At 26.7% G+C, this 22,420-nt stretch overlaps 1 protein-coding gene across 2 annotated transcripts in view; it reads left to right on the forward strand.

The window, feature by feature from the left end:
- LOC132926918 (protein artichoke) overlaps nucleotides 1-22,420 on the forward strand; it is a 35,016-nt gene that overhangs the window by 10,837 nt on the left and 1,759 nt on the right. For both annotated transcript variants that reach the window (XM_060991342.1, XM_060991343.1), the window contains exons 2-10: nucleotides 13,874-14,067; nucleotides 16,871-18,290; nucleotides 18,766-18,889; nucleotides 19,005-19,201; nucleotides 19,260-19,396; nucleotides 19,466-20,057; nucleotides 20,144-20,297; nucleotides 20,496-20,699; nucleotides 20,780-21,631. In XM_060991342.1, the coding sequence (XP_060847325.1) occupies nucleotides 13,910-14,067; nucleotides 16,871-18,290; nucleotides 18,766-18,889; nucleotides 19,005-19,201; nucleotides 19,260-19,396; nucleotides 19,466-20,057; nucleotides 20,144-20,297; nucleotides 20,496-20,699; nucleotides 20,780-21,631 (3,838 nt within the window). In that variant the 5' untranslated portion in view covers nucleotides 13,874-13,909. The remainder of the gene's footprint in view (nucleotides 1-13,873; nucleotides 14,068-16,870; nucleotides 18,291-18,765; nucleotides 18,890-19,004; nucleotides 19,202-19,259; nucleotides 19,397-19,465; nucleotides 20,058-20,143; nucleotides 20,298-20,495; nucleotides 20,700-20,779; nucleotides 21,632-22,420) is intronic.

Below are 22,420 nucleotides of genomic sequence, written 5' to 3' on the forward strand. Positions count from 1 at the left end.
ATTTAAATAAATAGGTTCATTATAAAAATAAAAATAGGAATGAGCATACTAGATAACCCTATAATCTATATAATAAGTACTATTGTATAAATCTGCAGAAAATATATATAAATATTATACTATTTTAGTATAATACGTATACCTATTACATGCGTCTACATGAACACATGCGTAATACCATGTATATATATATATATATATATAAGCACAATCGCGCGTGTTGCAATGCCGTTGCCAAATTTGTCTCTTTCCACGGCTTCGTAGGCAAACCTTCGTCAACACATTATAATGTTATATATATATATATATATTATAACACTATGCGCACTGCTGCAGTATAACGCTATTATTGCGTTCGAATCGCATTCTGGGCGGCCGCGGGTTCCATTCACTGAACTTGCCCGGAACTTAGGTCCGATATTATTATTGCGGTACTTTTTTTTGCCTTAATATGGATAATAAAACACTACAAACAGTGACCCAGTAACTGTTGTTTAATTGTTGTTCATTTGGTGTTCGAAAATTAATGTTGTAGTTGCTCGTAGACCGTACAAGAATTATTATTACATTATTATATTATAACGTGCAACGTATAGGTCCTTACGATACGTCGATAACAGATATTACGCTAAGCACGTATATCGTATTTTATTATATTTACATGTATGCGTATTACAACAAATTAATTTTCCCCTCGAAATGCCGGTATTTGGTCCACTGCAGTGGTGTAGCTACGGGGCGTTTTATGTTTATTAACATCACCTCCTTCTTACCCGCAGTAGTTGTATTTATAAAAAAAATATATTTGATATATTGTCTAAACTTTAAATAATAATAACTATATACTCGTTCCAGATTAAGGGTCTTTAGATTTTCCCTTAAACGAGTTATATAATATAATATAATAATATATATATAAAATATAAATCATCCGAAAAGAATGGGGAAGCGGGTTTGTGGATTTGGGTTGGGAGCCAAGAAGACGTTGTTTTTTACACTCGTCATATTGGATCTATCCCTATAGGCTATAGGGAATAAATATATTACCTTATATATAGTTATATATGAAGTTAATTAAACGTGGATGAAAAGACGATAATTGATAGGTATCAGGTATGGGCACTTATATAGTTATATTTACTTATGAAGTTACGAATATATATACATATAATGTCTACGTAGTAGTAGTGTATTGATACACAGTACACGGATATCATTAATATTTTTTTAGATTTAAGAAAATAAATTAAAAATAATTTTGTACTGTGAGAGTATTTATATTAAGTTTATTTTTGTAAATTGTGAACTGATGGGGCCACGCGTGAAACTCTTCAATGAGGCCCATTATATTCTTCAAGAAATAAATAATAATAATTATAGTAATAGTATGATAAAATATCCGATAATACAAATGTTTCATACACTACACGCATACGTTTGAGTTAGCAATTTGATTACGATCAAAGACTGCATCTCATGCCATCATATCTATTATAAACCCATACGACACAAAAACGTGCTCAGTCGCCCGTTCCTTATTTAGTATACCAATCATTGTACATATTTTTACCCGATTCAAGATAAATATTGTAAAAAGAACAGTATATGAATTACGAGTTCAGCAAAAGATAAAAGACATGTTTTATTTGACAAACATCATAAATTATCTATTAAGAGAAAAACTCTCGTTCTCACTCCCCCATAAACCGTACAACAGATGTAATGAGTTTAAGATATTAAAACAGGTATATTTTCGTATTAAATTATTTAAATTAGACCTTATATGAATATAATATGCTTATTATTCTAAAACATAAATTTATTTTAAAACGTTATTTAAACAAATTATTATTATTTACCCATATCACTTTTTTTAATATTTTAACTCATTATAATAAGAACCTTGCACCTATATGTATTGTTGTACCCGCTCTGACTGTAGTTTTCTAATTTTATAGTTTTGTACGTATTATTTATAATATATAGGTTATTCATGCTTCATCGAGTTAATCGTTTATCAATAAGACGCGCGTGGCAGTTAAGTATAGGTGTAATCATTTCACATTTGTATAATATGTATTGTGTATATAAATACACGCGCAAGTGATTCGCTGTAAAATGTATGTTTTTGAGAGACAATTTTTAATATTCAAAATTAATAGAACTATAGAAACGATTTGTTTTGGAATAAATTTCATCTTTCAAAAATAATAACAATATTATAAAAGTATGTAATCATGCTGCCACTTACATTATGGCTGCGTAAATATAGGTACATAATATAAAACATGAAGAAAATCGTTTGAGTCACATGCTTCGCGATGGCTGTATAGTGTTTGTTATATAATCGATATATTATTGGATTAAGAGTTCTATAATTTATTTTCTCTAAATAAAAATATAATAAATAAGTGTACGGTGTAGGTACTTATACATAATACATATTAGCTTTAGATTGTAATGTAACTTCTTAACATCTAACCATTCTAACCACTAACCAGTGCAGTTGATAAGCATACCTATTCAGTATTTAATATTTACGCGCCTAAGGCTCACTATCCTATACTGTATCTTAAATTGCATAATGATAATTCTATTATTCTATAAATTTTTCAACCAAAACGATACTAGCACTAAAGCATGTGTTAATTGTGTGTCTATATTTCATTATAATTTGTCAAAAGGTACAAAAAGTGTATTTAAAAAATAAAAATAAATGATATTGTTTTTTTTTCATTTATTTGCTCACCTTTGTACGTATATAATATTTTATCTTAGTGTACTCATATATAGTAGGTACCATAAAAGTACAGCTGTAGTGCTGTCATTAAACTTGCGTGTAAATTTATCTAACTTTCTAAGTTGAATTTATTATAGGTACAACAATAATTTTAAATAGTATAATAGTATATAAATATAAATTGTACATTTTGTTATTTTTTGCCACCGCTGGTCTAAATTCGATGCAACTAAATAATGCAGTTATTGTATATTTGTATACAGTACACAGATTCATTTCCAATTAAAGTTTCTACTACGTCGTTATTGAAGGCACAATGTATAAGTACATTTTTTAAAATTAAAATCGATTTCAGCGTCTGATGCGTAGTAACGCTATATTTTTGACACAATGACGAAGGACATCTATATAGTAATAGCCCTTATGAGTTGCATTGTTTTATTTGCATAAGCCATCAAAATATAAAAACATGTTAAAAATATCAATACAAATGCACGTCGCTCGTTATCAAACTCATATTATTGCGGATTTATATCAAAAGTATATAAGTTATCTCGACATCTCGTAATGTGTTTAAATTACTATAATTCTTGATTTGTTCATACATTTTTTACATCAACAATTTTACAAGTCTTAAATCTTAAGTAATCTCAAAGATTAAAATGCGACCTATAATTTTAATAATATTATTATAATAATAAGAACATAATGAAAAAACAGATGAGTTTGTTGTTTTTATTTAATTTTTTTTTTTATCGACAACGATTTCTAAAACGCAAGCAATATACACAAAAACAATTATTATTATACTAGAGACTGAGGACTGATTAATGCCGACAATGAAATGGGCAGGAATAGCAGGAACTTCGGCTCAAAACACTCGTTAACACTTTCCCTTGCCGATGATAATGATAACGGCGCGGTGTTAATTATGTATGTCAGTTGTATTTTGAAAAAAGCTTTTGTTATTTCATATATACTATATTATAATACCAGCACCTACACAGCAACAGGTCAAAATTCTTTTACGTTTTATCTTCGTTAATTATTCTGTAGCAATTTTATTCATAGAGTAGAACATTATTAGAACATTCCAATTAGATTATTTTTTTATGCAATATTATATTTACGAAATATTTAATATTATAATAAATTAAATGTGGAGTAAAAATTGCAAAAAGTTGTATTTAGATTTAAGATTAAATATATATATATTTAGTATACTAATATTAAATATTCACCTAATATAGGTATTTAGCTAATATAATTTGATCACCAACTGCACGATTCATAATACAATAAAAACTCGTGTACTATTTAAAAAATATTTAATATAAAATTTTTATCGACGTTAATATTATTGTGTTTCTCTATAATGTGTTTTACGTATCAATAGTATTTTGTATCTAAGTATGTATACGAATAATACAATATATCTATTTATATTTTAATAACGTTTAATTATTAAACAGATTTTATACTTATAGATAACTACCAATTACCATTTTCGTCATCATATTTAGCATTAAGATTTTGTAAAAAAAAAAAAATTAGCATGCTCTAAAACATTGTTTTTATTCATCCATCTGACTATGATATACAATATTATACGTGTAAAGTACCACATTCTAAAATGTAATCATGTTAATTTGTGTGTACCTACAATAAATGTAAAATTTGTAATTAGTTAACACTTATGTTTTTATTTACATCTATTTACACACAAGTACACATTTATTGAGTTACAGATACATAAAATGTTTAAAATGTTAAATTAAAACTTTCTATAGCAACATTTTATCATTTTATTATCCGTTCAGTATTTTTTTTATATATATATATATATATGATAAATAAATGTATGTATAATATATTTCTAATGATTATTATTAAAATAATAATATACTTATCGTACATACAATATACATACATATATAATAGATGTATGTCATAGTTGGTTATTTCAACATATTGTTGTAAAATCTACATCAACAGACAACAATCATCTGAATAGACATGGTGGTGGCACATTAATTGAGTAATAAGAACCTCATATTATAATCTTTAGTCGTTACACACTTTCATATTATAATCTTTAGACGTTACGCACTTCTACGTTTTTCTGAAAGAATATAATATTATCAGAAAGAAAATATAATGATATATTATGTTAATTCTCGTACATATTCTCATTGGTTTTATAACACTGTGATTATTTTCCGTGACTAAACTTTTTTGAGCAACAAGAATATTTAACGTCGAGGGTGGTTTTTGGTAGCTAAATAAATCTATAGATAGTAGGTACTTCATGTCAAAGAGGGAAAATTGCAAACACTTTTTTTAAATAACTAAGAATATCTAATACAAAGTTACAGAACAATGTGAATATTTATGCGACATCAGTTTTTGATAAAAATGATTTGATTTGATTTTTGTTCTTTAGAATAGAATTATCGTAGACTAGGCATTTTCACCAAAAATTAATAAAATAATTTTCTACACGTGATTTAATTTTTGAATTATAATTGGATCTCGTTGAGCTACTGCTATTAAGTACTAGGTTAGTTTATGTTTCTTTGTAAAAATCTTGAAAATATAGTAAAATGTATACAGTATAATAGTTACAATTTTTTTGGATGAACACTTGAAGTTAAAATTTTGATGAAATTAATAAATTTAAAATAAAAATAACGATTGATCATTTAAAATGATTTTTTTTTTTATTTTGTACTTTGAAGTTATTCAATAAATTGTAATTATACTTTTTGCCATTACACATTTACACATATTATTATTATTACTTTTTTTTTGTATAATGCAATTTTCAAAACATTTATACTAATAATTATACTATGAACCTATCCTCAGATCTCAACATTACTAATAAATTACACCATAAGTAATATTATGTGTATGAAATATATACCAATAACTTATTGGCAATAAGTATTAAATATTATAATACATGAATACATAATTTGAATTTAAAAAATATATTTATATTATTTATTATTTATTATATGCAAGGAGCTAAATACTAGAAAATAAAATATATTTTGATAAGTTTTTATTTATAAAACAAAAAAAAATACTAGTAGCCTATTCTTGTCGTACAATATTTTTTCACACAAACGTTTTAAAGAAGTTCAAATCAACTTGTACCATTTCGTTGATTATCAATTTTACGTTACACATTGCATATTGTTGTATCAATTAATACTTTCATTAACCTGCTTTGAGCTACTCGAACATCTCGAACAATGTAGTTTTAAAATTTTATAAACATTTCAAAAATTGATTTGTACTTAATAATACAAATTTGTCTAAGCTACAATAATAATAAAAACATATGTATAGATACTACATAGAAAGTACACTTATGTCAATACAATAACTTATTAAATAATAATAACATTATTAAAAATACATTATAAAACAAGAATTTTTTATAAACGATCTCCAAATTGTTCAGGTTTCTTAAAATTATGAATTATGTCCTATTTAATATAAGCGAGTGTCGTTTGCAAAATATGAACGCAAATGTGTTGAATATTTTTTTCACACGATTGCATTCTCTTCAGAAATTAATAATGTAGTTAAATGTGATCCTATAGTGATCCTACTGCACTCCTATACACTTGTTTTTGAATCAGAACCCAACGAGATGTTCTGATTATTCTGCAATTTCCGTCTTAGGCGTAATGACCTCCATTTAAATATAGTTTTCATAATTTACTTACAACAGTCAACATTGTGCACGTTCAGTTTTAGTATATTATATAATATTTTACATTCAGGCATTCGAACTCAATCCGGAGCGAACTATTTTTTTTTATTTTTTCGAACTCGACGATCACGAGAGTTCTGTGTACAATAACTGTAATCGCGACAAAATAAATGTCGTAAAAATTGCAAAGAAAAAAGTCTATAAGCAGGCATCTAAATTTATTGTTGACAAAATCATGAACCATTTCGAGTCTAAAATCATCAGTTTACGTTTAAGCATTCAATTTCGTAGAAATTTGAATTTAAAATGTTAGATTTATAAATTATTTTTATTATATGAAAATTTTTTGAGCTCCTCGGTAGAAAAATAAAAATAAATTCCTAATTTTAACCTTAAATAGCAACTTGGCAGAAACATTCTTAAACATTCTTTAAGTTGAAAATAAATACATTTTTTCGTATAAAACGTGTACACACAATATAACAAAAAAAAACAGATTCCACTGTCTTAAGGGCCTCGCTACTGTCGTCAATTTGAGCTCAAAAGACATTAAATTTTAACAAAATTTAAGTTAGTTAAGATGTTCTATTTTGATTGTGAAAAAATATCTGAACTCGGCAGAAAGATGTCTATAGATCGTACGGAATACTTTTTAAAAATTAAATCTTATATTCTAATGCAGTGGTAATAAAAACTTGAAAATATGATTTTTTTCAAATCATAATATTAAATTTAAAATTAAAATTAAAACCGGAAAGTTTTGTACGATCTACAGACATTTTTTTTATTTAAAAAGTTAAACTAAATAGTTCAGTGGTGCCCGTATTGAATTTCACTTACACTAATAAGTAATAATAATTATTTACAACTAACACAAAGATGTCGGGCAGCTATGAGCTAAGACGAGATTATGAATTCCCTTAAATAATAACCGTAACGAGGCCCCTTAAGTTTTAAAATTTTAATTATTCTTAAATTTTCTTAAATTTTTTTCTATGACAAATCCATTAAAAATACGGGTTGTATGATAAATTGTTAAAGAATGCCTTGGGTCCTGGAGTGGTAAAACAATAAAATGAAATTGCTCTTGCCATTGATATGTCACACTCCTAACGTCCATTACTGACCGAGAACGTCGACAAAACGAACTCCGTGGTACCAGGGTCGCATGAAATTGTTCGAGAGTTTCGGCATCGTTGTCAGTGCTGTATCTTTGTATTCTATGTATCGGACGTCGGTGTAGAGTATGTGTAGAGTTCAACGACTATCACAATCCCAACATACGTTCCTGATCGGTAAACGGACAGTTTGTACTATCTATTAGTTTGATTAGTTGCATATCGCGGACGGTAATACTAAATTGGTAAAGTTCGATCGCGGACGTTTTGTACGTTATGTAAATGGTGGTATTTTTATTTTGCATATTTTGGATAAAATGCATATTATTGCATAATATATTGAATAAATTAATGTTATTGCAAAAAATGCATGTTTTATAGTATATTTCGTAATTAATATTTATAATTAAATATTAATATTTCGTATTTAATTCTAGCCTTGCTGATTAAAGTATAAAACTTGGTTTTTTTGTCAAACATAAATTTTCCAATTTTCAAACATGAAATTAAAAATATTTCCACTATTGAATGCAAATTATAAATTTTATTTCTAAATTATTTTATTTTATTTCTCAATTGTATTATTAAGAGCCGATCACTGATGTATTTTAATAAATAAATATTTTTTTTGTAACTATATTTTTGTGTTTATCTTATAACAATTTAAATACATATATTTTTGCATATTTTGGCAAATAAAATGCATATTTTACAATTTTTTATTGCATACAAATCCTAGCCCTGATTATTATTATTATTATTTATGTATGTTAACATTGTTAACTACCTGTGTTTTTTAATAACAAATTACGTAGTGGCAAAAACATTCAAGTCTATACTAAGTTAGATTTTAAAGTGCAACAAAAATCAAAATAGCTAAATTCGTTATTTTTTATTCAAATATGTAGTTTTATTAGCATTTGAAATTAAAATATCTATAAATAAAAATGGCACATATCTATGCATTTTTGATATTTTTATGTTTTTATACGACCAACTTATGTGGAACCTTGATTGCATTTTCAAGTTTTTTTAACGAGCATAAAATGTATTATTAACATTTAAAAAAAATTCATACAGACTAGTAAGCCAGATAAAACTTATATGATGGTTTTTTATTATATTTAGGTACATATTCTATTTCCATTTATGTATATTTATATATTTTGAATTTTTAGAGCAAAACCAGCTTTCGACAAAATAAATTTTGTTTTTTTGGTACGACTCAAAAACAAATAACCATAGGAAACTTATAATTTTCCGCAAATAATTATATCAACATTTTATATACATAATAACATTTTAAAAATATTTTTGAACTATTTATAGGAAAGCGAAATTTTTGATTTTTTTCTGATTTTTTAACTATTGTCAATAAGCAATTTTTTACCTAGTCAAAAAGTTCATCAAAATCAACTTTTTATGATAAAAAATTAATTGACCGGAAAGTTTTATTTATTTTTTAAGAATGCTTGAAAATCAAAATTGTACAACATTGGGTTTTCAACTGAAAAATAACTATTTCTACTCGAACAATTTTTGATATTTTGTTATAATTTAAAAAAAAATACTAAATACTTAAAATGTTCACTAAATAGTAAATATTCATATTATCATTTATATATGTCGTAGGACATATGGAAAATTAGTCTTTTTTCAAAAAGACTAGATTCTTTGCAATGGAGAATACCGTTTGTGAACGGCCTGCTGATTTTCAGGCTTATTTAATACATACTAACAGCAGTTTCTAATTGTCTTTTAAAAACTAGAATTATTGTATAGAAAATATAATCATTTTTTAACTTATTTGTACTTACTTGTACAAAAAAAAAGATCAATATAATTATTGTACTATGTAAACTAAATAAGTAAGGTACCTATTATATAGTATTATATTTAGTATTAAAATCCTAAACGTATACATTTTAAATTCTAAGCAGAACGAGGAATGTATTTTTCTTTAATACGAAACTAAATCTAAACCAATATAATATGAAGGAAGTGAGATTACTAAATAGTTATCGAATATATAGTTTTATCGAATGTGTTAATATTTCCTAATATGTAATATATTTACTAATTTATTTATTTAATATTATAATTTTTAAACTATGGAAAATGTAACGGTAGAGAACAAATTTAACAATGAAGTCACTGCTTATTATAAAAATAAAATAATCGCAGTTAAACAACTACGAACAATTATAGCTACAATAATATCCGATGCTGTTTCTGAAATAGCAGCTGCTAAAATACCAGGAACCAAAAAAAAATAATAAACTGATTAAAAATATTATATTATGGAAGTGGTTAATTCAAAATATTTGGTAAAAAAAAGAAAAAAATCATGATGAAGCAATTATTTAATTAGTAGCACGTGAACATATTTTTGGAAATTTACAAATTTACAAAAATATTGGATACGGAGGTCGCAATAAAATGTTATACGTTTTAAAAAATAAATATTGTATTCCGAAACCTTTTCTTGATGTTCTGATATTTTATAGTTATTTACGGATCTTTTGTTTGTACAAATAATAAATTACCCTTAAAATAAATTAAGTAAAATGGTAGTTAGGTACTATATAATAATTGTAGTTCTTAAAAGGCTTAACTGCTGTTAGTCTGTGTGTAATAAACCTGAAAAACAGCACTGTTTGGAAAAATGATAAGTAGTTCTCAAATGGGCTATTCATTTGTAAAGAGTCTAGTCTTTTTGCAAAAAAAAAGTAATTTTCCATATGGATTGTGACATAATACATGATACAATTTCCGTATTAATTTTTTTTCAATGTTAGAAAGGTTGAAAATTTAATACAAGGTTCCTTATAGATTTTTTTTATAGATATTTAAAAATATTAAAAATACAAATAAGCTCGACTTTTTTTTATTAGTAATTGAAGCTCAAATTTTCATAAAATTCTTTAAATTTATAAATATGTTCCAATGTTTTTGTAATTAAACATTGATAAAATGTTTAGTTTGTATACCTATAGGAATCGCAAATTTAATAAAAAGATTCTTATATATTATGATCCAAAATTTAAAAAATAACAAAACTTGATTTTTTTTATAGATAATTGAAAAGGAAATTTGGTTGAAATTTTATATTTAAACGAAAAATAACGAGTCAGCTTGTTATTTTGTAAATAAAAATATAATTTATGAGTACTTAAAACTTTAGGAATATTATTATATTTATACAACACAAAGACATTTTCAAATGCAATATTTTTACTTTTTGGCAAAAATTAATCCAACCAACTATTTAATAGTAAAATAATTCACTTTAATGGTAAGTTACCATACATACACCTAACATAAATACATCATAAAATATTTACTTAATATTATATAGATTGATAGACCGTTTTTCGTATACAATGATTTATCAAATGCCTAAATATCTCACTATTTAGGAACAAAAAATATAATATTATTAATAATATTTTTCTTCTATAAGTATTGGTAACAATTATTATACATGATCAAAAAGATTAAAACATTTTAAAAGGTACGTAGGTATGTTGAACATTAATTAAAAAAAAAAAAAATATAACAAAATACATTTACATACATTATTTTTATAAACATTTTAAGTTTTTATTTTTACGAAATTAAATAATTAAATTGAATTATTGATTTTATTGTAATCCAAAAAATAATATTAATGTGAATGTTTTTTTACTATGTATTTGCGTGTTTACTGTTTAGTATAATAAATCATTATCATTATTAATTGATCAATACTGTAACTGCCGTTTGCCTTTGCCACATATACTGACTACTGACTTTGGATTTCTCTATAATAATACATTTTATAATAACTTTTTCTCCAATTCAATACGTATAAATGTATGATGTATTTATAATTTATATAACTAAATTATCTCTACAGTACTGAATATTTGTATATAAATAAACTAAAAGGTAAAATTATATCATAATATTTATAAATCTAATTTTTCATGTGTCATTATTTTAAAAATTGAGTATATATTTTATATAAACAAATAATATAATGTAATCTAAATTAGCTAATACTAATAATAACAAGTCGGTCTCATACAAATAACATACAATTTATTATCTGTCATGTTCAAAAATGTGTAATAGACGCTTGATCTATCGTTAATTAATACAATATATTTATTAATAAATATATAATAAAATATCCTCAAAAATATAGGATGACAAACTTTCTCCGCTCGGCGTTCACATCGTTTTAAGTACCTATAAAATTGATAGAATAATTTGAATTTAAATTTAACACATTCATTTTAGTGATCTACCCAATGCTTGTAAACGAGTACCTCATGAATACTTAATACAATGACACTTACTAGTTACTATACTATCTATACAAAAAAAAGAGTCTTCATCGGTATTTTATTATTTTTACCCCTTTTAAGTATAAAGACTAGATAAAAAAAATGCTACCAGAAACCCTTAATTCACATACAGAGACACGAAAAAAATAAATGAAAATACAACATTGTTAAACAAATACATATTCGGATATTCCGCTCATTCCGTTCAGAATCTAAAATATATAAAAAAAAAAGTTATATTTATATTTTGTATTTTTCCAAACTACTCGTGCATTCTTTTCTTATTATTTACATCCCTGTTTTTATTCTCTAAAAGTAGTTATTATAATAACTGAATTTAATTTAAACAGTAAACATTAAACATTATTTATTTTTAAAAATTCAGTAAATACATAATACATATCTCCTATTAGTGTTTATAATTACAAATAAAAACACAAATAAATATGGTTGTATTCATGCATAATACTATTTTAGTGTAATTGGTTCGATGGTATTTATAAGATCTAATCTGGCGTGAACTCAAAACGACAGTCACAATCGTGAAAGTGTGATACGCGATTTATGCTATGTATATTATATATGTAAACAGTGTAACATATAACACGTGAAACTGAGGAAGGAAACCGATCTAACGTTGCGTTTCATTAAAATTTAAAATATTTACATATATATCGACCAATAAATAATTAAACTGTAATTTATTGTATAATATGTGACTTGTATAATATACATAATACTTAGTACTTATATAGTTACATTGTGTTGTACATTATTTTGTACGTTTATCTGTGTTTAATTTTATTCATATACTAGCCTAACCTTACTACAATAATAAATTTAAATCATATTCATTAAATACCTATATTATACATGCAATTTATTTAAAAAAATAAAAACGCTAGTCGCAAACGACCGAGACTATGGTCAAATAGCGTTATAATGTACTGTACAATGTACCTATAACTATCTACTGCATAATAATATTATGTTATAGGTACATCGAACCACTGGAGAATATAATATATTAATAATCTGACTTGTCCATGCTGGTATATTGAGTCCAGTGTAAAGTACAGTAGTGTTTTGTGTTCCATACATTATACATTACTGTATAAAAGTAAATAATAATATTCCTGTACATACGTTGTTTACGACCATGAGTAAAATTAATTTTTAAGTTTTATAAAATGTTAACGAATAACGAGTGTACGCAATATCACTATAATACGTACTATTAAATAGTATTTTTTAGTGATGTTATGTTAAGAATTTCGCGCTGTATAACTGTTATGTTGATTTGGTTTATAAATTTTATGGTTATGAATGTTGTGATTTTGTTATAATTAATTCTGGACTTAAAATTGAGTATGCCAATTACGATACACATTGTGTATACGAAAAGAAAAGCGTGTATATCAAAGTGTACAGGCACCTGTTACTTGCTAGGTATATAATTCTCTATAAATAATATATAGTTCAACATCCATTAAATTTAAATTAAATGTTATAAATATTTAAATATTAGCATTACAAAATAATTTTTTTTAGGATCTATAATAGATATATTAGGTTTTGAAATAACCTATAAGTATTGCTTATTTATATTATGAAGAATATGAACCCATAACTCCTTTTAATAATTTAGACCTTACGGTAAAATTGATCTACACTGAAATTAATTCCTATATTAAACTGGATGATTTTAAGGAGTATTCAACTGCTACAAGTAACCTGATTATAACTAACATTTATAGTGTACGCAATTAATGAAAATTGTCCAGTTTTCCATACTAATAAAGTAACAACTCGCTAACAGGCGCGGATTAATGTATAAAAAAAAAGTCCTAAATAATGTCATGAATACATTATAAGTACTTCCTAATAGCAATTTAAAAATGAATATTAATAACTGATTTTTTATTTATAAAATTGACTGTTTTTTTTTTTGTCACAGGAGAAGACCGTGGCCGGTTGAGGTCATGACGACGCAATGCGGTCCACCGACGGTCTGCTGGCACTGCTATGGGTCATCATCGCCATAGCTGTGACTGCGAGGACGCCGCGTGTCGCGGCGGCTACGTGCCCACAGCCAAGTGATGCCATCCGGCGATGCAAGTGTTCCAGCCGAGACAATGAAATCCAGATATGGTGAGTGTCAACACCTCTTAATAAGTTCTGATCTGTAGTCAAAACCCTATATACCGTATATAGGTCCACGGTATAAGTATTGTAGACGTATACTTATATAATAAAATATAGACGTAAATGGTATATGCCAGGGATGGCAAATTCATGGCACGCGAAAAATTAAAATATTTTTATTCTATGTATATATACATATTATATATATTATTGGCAACAGACGTTACGTACTCTATTTTCGTGGCATGTTCAAAAAAAAAAAAAAGGTTAATTTTTGGCCATAATTTGCCATTTTTGGTATATAACTATTAGCTAGATACGTAGGTACGTAATAGCAGACACGCTCTTCTGACGCATTCAACACAACATGAAGTCAACAAGAATTTCATTTTTTTTAAGGAGTTTAATATAGGCAACATGTAGAGTGTGTTGTAATAATGGTCATAAATAGAGCTTGGATTCAATACATTTACATCTTTTTTTTTTTGGGGGGAGGTGTGTTACTCAAAGTGTAGTCTTTTTTGAGACATTTTTGATCTATTTCTCATACTATGAGTAAAAAAAATCATTTCATTGAAATATAAATATAGTACATGGTGAAATAAAAATTTAATAATTTGTCAAATTTAAGTTTTTACTCGTTTTTATATTTACAAACGTACTTACACAATAATTTTTTTCTTAATTTTAATATATTATATTTATCATAGCATTTTTTTAGCGCTATTAGATCATAAATGCATTTTCTAAATAGGCATTTTTGATATTTTTGGAGTATTTAAATCTGAGCCCTAGTCATAAATCATAAAAATGCACGTGCCATCGTCACGATGAGTTAGAACTTAGACGCATGTACGCATATAAAATATATATAACAGTATGGCCATATGGCACTGTACAATGTATTTCAAAGTTCTGATAAATGAAATAACTTGTGTTCTTAATTTCTTATCAATATTTATTTTTTATTTTTATTTTCATACAATTAATAGACGCATGTACTACACGTGTAATATGATTTTTTTATTTTTATTTTTTTGTACAGAAAAAAAAAATAATTTAATTTAATAATACTAAATAATAAAAATAAACCATAGCAATCTGTTTAAAATGTTGAGGTATAAATAATAATTGTTAGCCTTTTTGGATCAAATAATAATAACAAGAATTATGCAATCTAAGGACTTTTTGATCTAACAACATACTGTCAACATGAAAACTATAGTAAAATTATTATTATTATTATTATTTCTTCTTGCGGTAGGCACAATAGGTGAATTAAAAAGAATTCCATAGATACCAATATAAGTATTTAAATACTTAATATATTACAATAGATACAATAGGTTAGAAAAAATAAATATTTTTATATTTTCCAATTTTTTTAATTTTATTGTTTTGCTCAAAATCCTCTTTGATCTATGTTAGTATGAAAGTATATCACTATTTACATCCAAATAATATGATTACATTTCAAATTCTAAGCGGTTTTTCAATAATTTTCGTTGAAGACCACGATGTCGACGCGTTATTAAACAATCATTTTTTAAATGATAGCCGATAGATACCTAAAAATATGGTCAACTAGTACGAACAGTCATTATATAATATTTAACCGTATTATTGACACGAGTGAATTGTTATCAATATTTACTCGACTGGGCAGGCGTGACTTCTGAAATACACATAGACTCCAACAATTTAGAAAATAAATACTATATAGGTTTTACTTTTAGGAGCCTAACCTACAAAGATAGTAAAAATATGAATAGGTACTTATTTTATATATGTAGTCACACGTCAAATGTTAATAGGTTTTTTTTTAGTTTATTTTGCGTGGCCATATGCGATTGTAGCAAAACTAATCTTTACTATATTTGCACGTGTCGCCGTCGTGATTTTTAGAAACCTTTTTTAGGCATTAATAACTAGGTATAAGTAGGTATGTTTTTTTCGCTTGTGATTGTTTTGACACGCCATTATTTTATTACACAATAGGTAGATGTAATAAGATAGATTTCATCGTCTACCAGTAAGCATGTTTTCCACCATTAGTTAGGTATATTATAAATAATACGCATACCATAATAATTATAATCACAATTTACAAGTAAATCGAATTTTTCAATTAATTTATGTCTATAATATATAAATTATATTGCAATTTATACTTGTATCTACTAGGAGTTTTTCCTTATATTTATATGGCGTGTCAATTTAATAAATACCTACCTGTTTTAGTTCATACGTAACTACTGATATTACGCATTAACGATAATGACTAAAATATGTTTACTTTTTAACAATATTTATGGAATTACATAAATTTTATCATTTTTTATAAAAAAAAAAAATATTAACTTAAGTCCAAATACTTATTAGAAATATATCTGTTTAAGCAGTATAATTTACTATACATTTTTAAGATAAACATATTCACGATAAAATGACCCATTGTTCTTTATTTTATAGTTTAAAAAATATTATATTACAACAAATCAAATCTAATGCATCATACATAATAATATTTTCTCATGTTATTATATAATTTGCCATCTAAATTATATCATCAATAAAATAAAAACTATAGTGAAAGGAAACTTAATTCCTTCTGAAGAAATGTATTAAGTGTGTATTATACTTATAAAATCCTCTCTCTTTTGTTATAATACAAAATGTGATTTAAAAAATTATTTTCAATATTTTTCCCATTTAAATGCTAGTTTTATTATTAATATTTAAATATTTATTATTATGTTTTGTAGCATTTTTTCTGTTTATTAACATTGTGACACTTATACAATTCCAGGTGTAGTCATGGAGATTCGAAGACCATATTTGATGAATTGAAGCAGCTAGCCTCATCCGTAACAGATCCAATTGATGAACTAATATTGGAAAATAATGCCATTTCGTCAATGCCTGCCAATGCTTTTTCAACTTTAAAAATTATACGATTAATGTTACGTGAAAATGGAATTCAAAAAGTCGCTTCAAACTGGTTATCTGATCAAGAAACAAGCATACTAGAATTATTCATAGTTGAAGCAGAACTTAGAAGTTTTCCAGAGGAAAGTTTAATGGTGTTACCTAGACTAGAAGCGCTATCGTTAATTGCAGGATCATTGACGCGACTACCAATAATATCTGGCCTAGCTAGATTGAGGTATGTTCAAATCGAAGCATCTTCATTAATAAACATGGGAACAGGCAATTTCTTAGGGTTGCCATTTCTAGAACAGTTGCATATCACTGGTTCTCCAAAAATGCAAAAATTGGACGTAGGCACTGTACAGGATTTGCCTCGACTATTTTTGTTAAATTTCACGGATTGTGGAATCACGTGGATGCACCCTAGAGCTTTTGCTCGCTTGCCATCGCTTCTTGAACTATCATTAGTCGGCAACAAGTTAGCTGATGCGTCTAATATTGGAGGAGCAATTAGAGATTTGACCTCTTTGACTACAATTAGACTCGATAGAAATGAATTAGAATTCATTAATGAAGCTACATTCGTAGATATACCGTCATTACGTCACGTTTACCTGTCCACCAACAAGATAAGTGATATACGCAGGGGCGCATTTCATCGAATGCCCAATCTAAAGTCAATCGACATAAGCAAAAATCAAGTACGTCATATCCATCCGGAATCATTTACGCCCGTTCGCGATAACAATCTAGAAGAATTATGGTTATCTGAAAATTCCATAGACAATGCGATGACAATCAGACTAATTTTAGACATGTTTCCGAAACTTCGTTTTCTGGATGTCAGCAGGAATCAGTTACAAGACATTATTTACGGATCAGTACAGGGACATTCAAGACTAGAAATGTTGTATTTAGAACACAATAAACTCCAAAGGGTTGGCAGGGAAACATTCACTGCTATGCCAATGTTAAGGGAATTGAGATTGGCCAATAATTCGCTATCCAATTACCTAGCAATTCCTCTATGGAATTTACCAATGTTAAAAGGTCTTGACATATCTTTTAATAAATTTGACAAACTAGAACGACGTATGCTAGCTACATTACCATCATTAAGAAGATTTGATATCAGCCACAACGCTGTTTCATCATTGGATCCGACCACTTTTATTGACACTCCAAATTTAGAACACATCAATATATCTCACAACAACATAGATTCTATAAACTCTTTAACACTAACCCACTTATACCATTTGTACGAATTCGATGCAAGTCACAATAGACTTAATCATGTATGTATTTTGTTTTAGTTACCTATATAAATATTAGTTTAGAAAATAAATATATAATAATTACATAAACTTAGTTTCCCTTTCGTGAACAAACTAAAACGATCAGGTTAAAATCACACTGTTAACCGATTTATCATAGTGATTTATTTTATTCTTACACCAAAGTTTAAACTATTATTTCTCCCAACATGTTTGATTCTTAACGTTAAACGTACGTGTTATTTAATTACATCCTTTTTAATCTAAACACTAAATTATTATTTACACATTTATTTTTCAGAAGAATATTATTATAATATGGAAAAATTATTTGTATTATATCTATAGTTAAATGTTTAGTTTTTAAATTAATAAAAATATTATATTTTATGCATACAATTTTTTTTATAAAAAAATCAGTTGCATTATTATATTTTTTTTAAATTATTATAGACCACAAATAAATTTGAAATATAAATATAAATATGATTTACAGTTTGTTGGTGGTATGCCAAGAGCCATAGAATACTTATATTTATCTCATAACAAAATAATGAGCTTGCCAAGTGATAGTTCAACAGATTTACATCTTCCAGCTTTAAAACTTCTTGATGTTTCAGGTAACATAATACTAATATCCTATTTTATTATAATATGAGTTTTATTTTATCATTGTTTTTGATACTAAAAATATTATGATATATTATATTTTAAACATTTAATTTATCTGTGTAGATAATGGTATTCATAGAGTACCAGCAAATTCATTGACTGCTTTAAATTTATTGCGTTGGCTCTACTTGGGTGGGAACTCAATGCAACAACTGGATAATGGAGCATTTAGTGGATTAAACCAATTAGAAATACTGACATTAAACGACAATAAATTATTAAGTATACATTCGAACACTTTTAAGGAGTTACCACTTCTTGTGAGTTAAAATAAATAAAAGTAAAAATATAAAGTGTCTAATTTACATTATTTTTTAGAACGAACTAAATTTAAAAGGTAACAGATTGGAGATTTTAGAACCTTCTTTATTGTCTAATAATGTAAAATTGAAAAAACTTGATGTAAGTCATAATAGACTAACTGAAATTCACGAATCATATTTTTCTGTAAATAAGTAAGTAAAAATTAACTTTTTTTAATAAGATATTTATATTAATGAATATTAATTTTTGCATTTATTTAGGGAACTTGAAGAACTATCTATTTCTCATAATTCATTATCTGAGTTTCCATCATCATTAGCAGCGAATCCGAACCTAAAAATTCTAGATTTAAGAAATAACGAAATTAAACATATGAAAAGTGGAATAGTCTCGTCAATGCCATACTTAAAAGAGTTGTACTTGTCAGAAAACAACTTAAACATTTTAAATGAAGGGGCCTTCCAACAGCTACCAAATTTGACTATTTTAGAAATGGAAGGAAATAATCTTAACACATTACCTTCATATGGTATACAAAGCTTGCCAAATCTTATGGTTGTAAAAATGGCTAGAAATAAATTGGTATCCTTACCAAGTGCAGCTATGGTGAATCTACCAATGTTACAAATTGTCGAATTGCAACAAAACCAACTCAATGAAATAGCCAGTGATGCATTTGTAGGTATACCAAATTTAATTATGATGAACTTGAGCCACAATTATTTGAATGGCATGGAAAAATCGGGTTTGAATAATCTAAGAAATTTAGAAGTACTTGATTTAAGCCATAACAAGTTAAAACAAATAACTACTAGAAGCATACAAAATATGCACTCATTAATCATGTTAAAAGTAAGCTATATAAAATATATTCTATTACGATTCTTATTGTAAAATATGTTCATGAAGGTATTATATAAAAACATGTATTGTTCTAGCTTGATAACAACAGATTGTGTAATATTATTGGAAACCCATTTGAAGGAATGAGCCGTTTAAGAGTATTAAGCTTACGGGATAATAAAATGACTTCACTTTCTGAATCTACATTTAACAGTATCAAACCCACAATATCTCGTTTAGATGTTGATGGTAAATTTTATTTATATATATATATCTAATTGACTTTACTGAAGTTATATTATTCGTATATTTATCCCTCATTATTATATTTTCCATAATCAATAACAATATGACTTTAGTGTTTGAATCTATAATATGATATATTTATAAATTATTATAATAAGCTAAATTAATATAATAATATTTTGTTTAATAATTTAATTTTAGGTAATCCAGTACACTGTGCTTGTAACATGAGGTGGTTGCAATCATGGTTAAGAACGACAGCTGACAGTTTTGGGCCTAGGTGTACCGACGGTACTTTACTTAGAGAAATGCCATTTACATCGAAACACTGTGACGAAAAAGAATTAAATAATATAGAGGAAAACATTCCAGGCTGTGAAATTGAATCTGTTCCTGTTGGTAATGGTGAGAATTGTGTATAAAATACTTTATGTATTAAAAATGTACAAACATAGGTTATAACTGATATTTAAAAAATTGTGTAGCAAATACGGTGACTTCAAATAAAATATCTACGTGGACAAGCAGCGAAGAATCAGATAAAAATAAGCCACTGCCAGAAGAAACTGATTATTTTTACGATGACGTCGTCGATCTAAATGACAAAGTTGAACACCAAAGAGGTTTTTCAACTGAGAAAACATTGTCAACAATATCTCCAGCTATTTTATCACACTATGTACCCGGTGACACACCAACATTGTATGCTAGTTCTCGGCCAAATACCTCTTCTTCTTATACCGATGATCACTCGGTGCAGAGCAACGCCGGTGGTACTGCATACACATTTTTCGGCGTACCAATACCACCGCTGAATTTAAACAATATTTGGGGTCAAACCAAAGGCACAGGTAAAAGACTCAAGGATGGCAGACGAAACTCATTGCCGAAAAGAACGTCAACAGTAGACCAAGATGGTTTTACACCAATGTTACCGGGCACTGGAGGTTTCCAGCCAATGATGACTACTCCAGATAATACTTTCTTCGGGGAAGACATGGAGAGCGATGACGACGAAGATAATATTTATAGAAATAATAGTACATCCAATAAAATTACAGGTTCCGGCAGTCCCCCGCGGTATCAACTCAGTAGCACTACAGAATCACCATTCCGCTATGATAGATATTCCAGCAGCGACTTAAGTTTTTCTAAGTTCATAAATATCACGACTCGTGATTCCTTATACGAGTCAGCCACTATAAATTCAATCATTAGACCAACCGCTAAACCTAGTATAACCAACAACCAGCAACAAACGATGGCGACAGCTACCACTTTACAAAGCAACGATTTGGCTAACCAATCCGAAATTTCACTTGTTCAATTATCAACAGGTAACAACATTACGTCTAAGTTTCAATATATTTGTAATGTATATGTCTATGGACCCGTAATATGCCCATATTATGGGATAGGAGATTAGATTATCTCATATCGAATCGAGGAATATAGTTTTATATTTATTCCAAACCAAAAATAGGTATATTTTACTCTTGTGTATAACTTATATATTAATCAGCAAGTAAGAAATTGATTAAAATGAGAAATTCCTTGCCCGTTTAATAAATGCCATGTAAAAAATATCGGTAATTTTCAAATACGAGTATGTTCAGTAATTGCAATCCTTAATTTGTTAAGGCAAAGTAAAAATATGCGTATATAAAATACAATATATACGATTATATATATATACAATATTACAAATCAAAATTAATACATTAATTAATCAATATTTTTACTAACTGTATAGGGTTTACTTAAATATAATACACAAATCACAATATAAAATGAAAATGCTTACTGGTAAGTATATACAATTTTTCCAGTTCTTTTTTATTTATACCATTATATATTTATTCCAAAAGTTTGAATTTATAAGCACTTAAAGATAATCGAGATTAGATTAATGCGAAATTCTTTTCACGAATATTTGTGATGTTTATTTAAATTCAAATTCAAAAAAATATAGCTTTAGTTTCATATACTTAAATCCTACAGTAAGTTAATATTATCAAATACTTAAATACCACATTTTACACCTACAAAACAGTTGCTAATAACACCAAAAAACTTAAACTAATCTATCATTCATCAGTGAATTCATTTCAGGATCCTGGGCACGC

This window comes from Rhopalosiphum padi, chromosome 3, assembly GCF_020882245.1.
Source record: "Rhopalosiphum padi isolate XX-2018 chromosome 3, ASM2088224v1, whole genome shotgun sequence".
NCBI classification, from domain to species: Eukaryota; Metazoa; Arthropoda; class Insecta; order Hemiptera; family Aphididae; genus Rhopalosiphum; species Rhopalosiphum padi.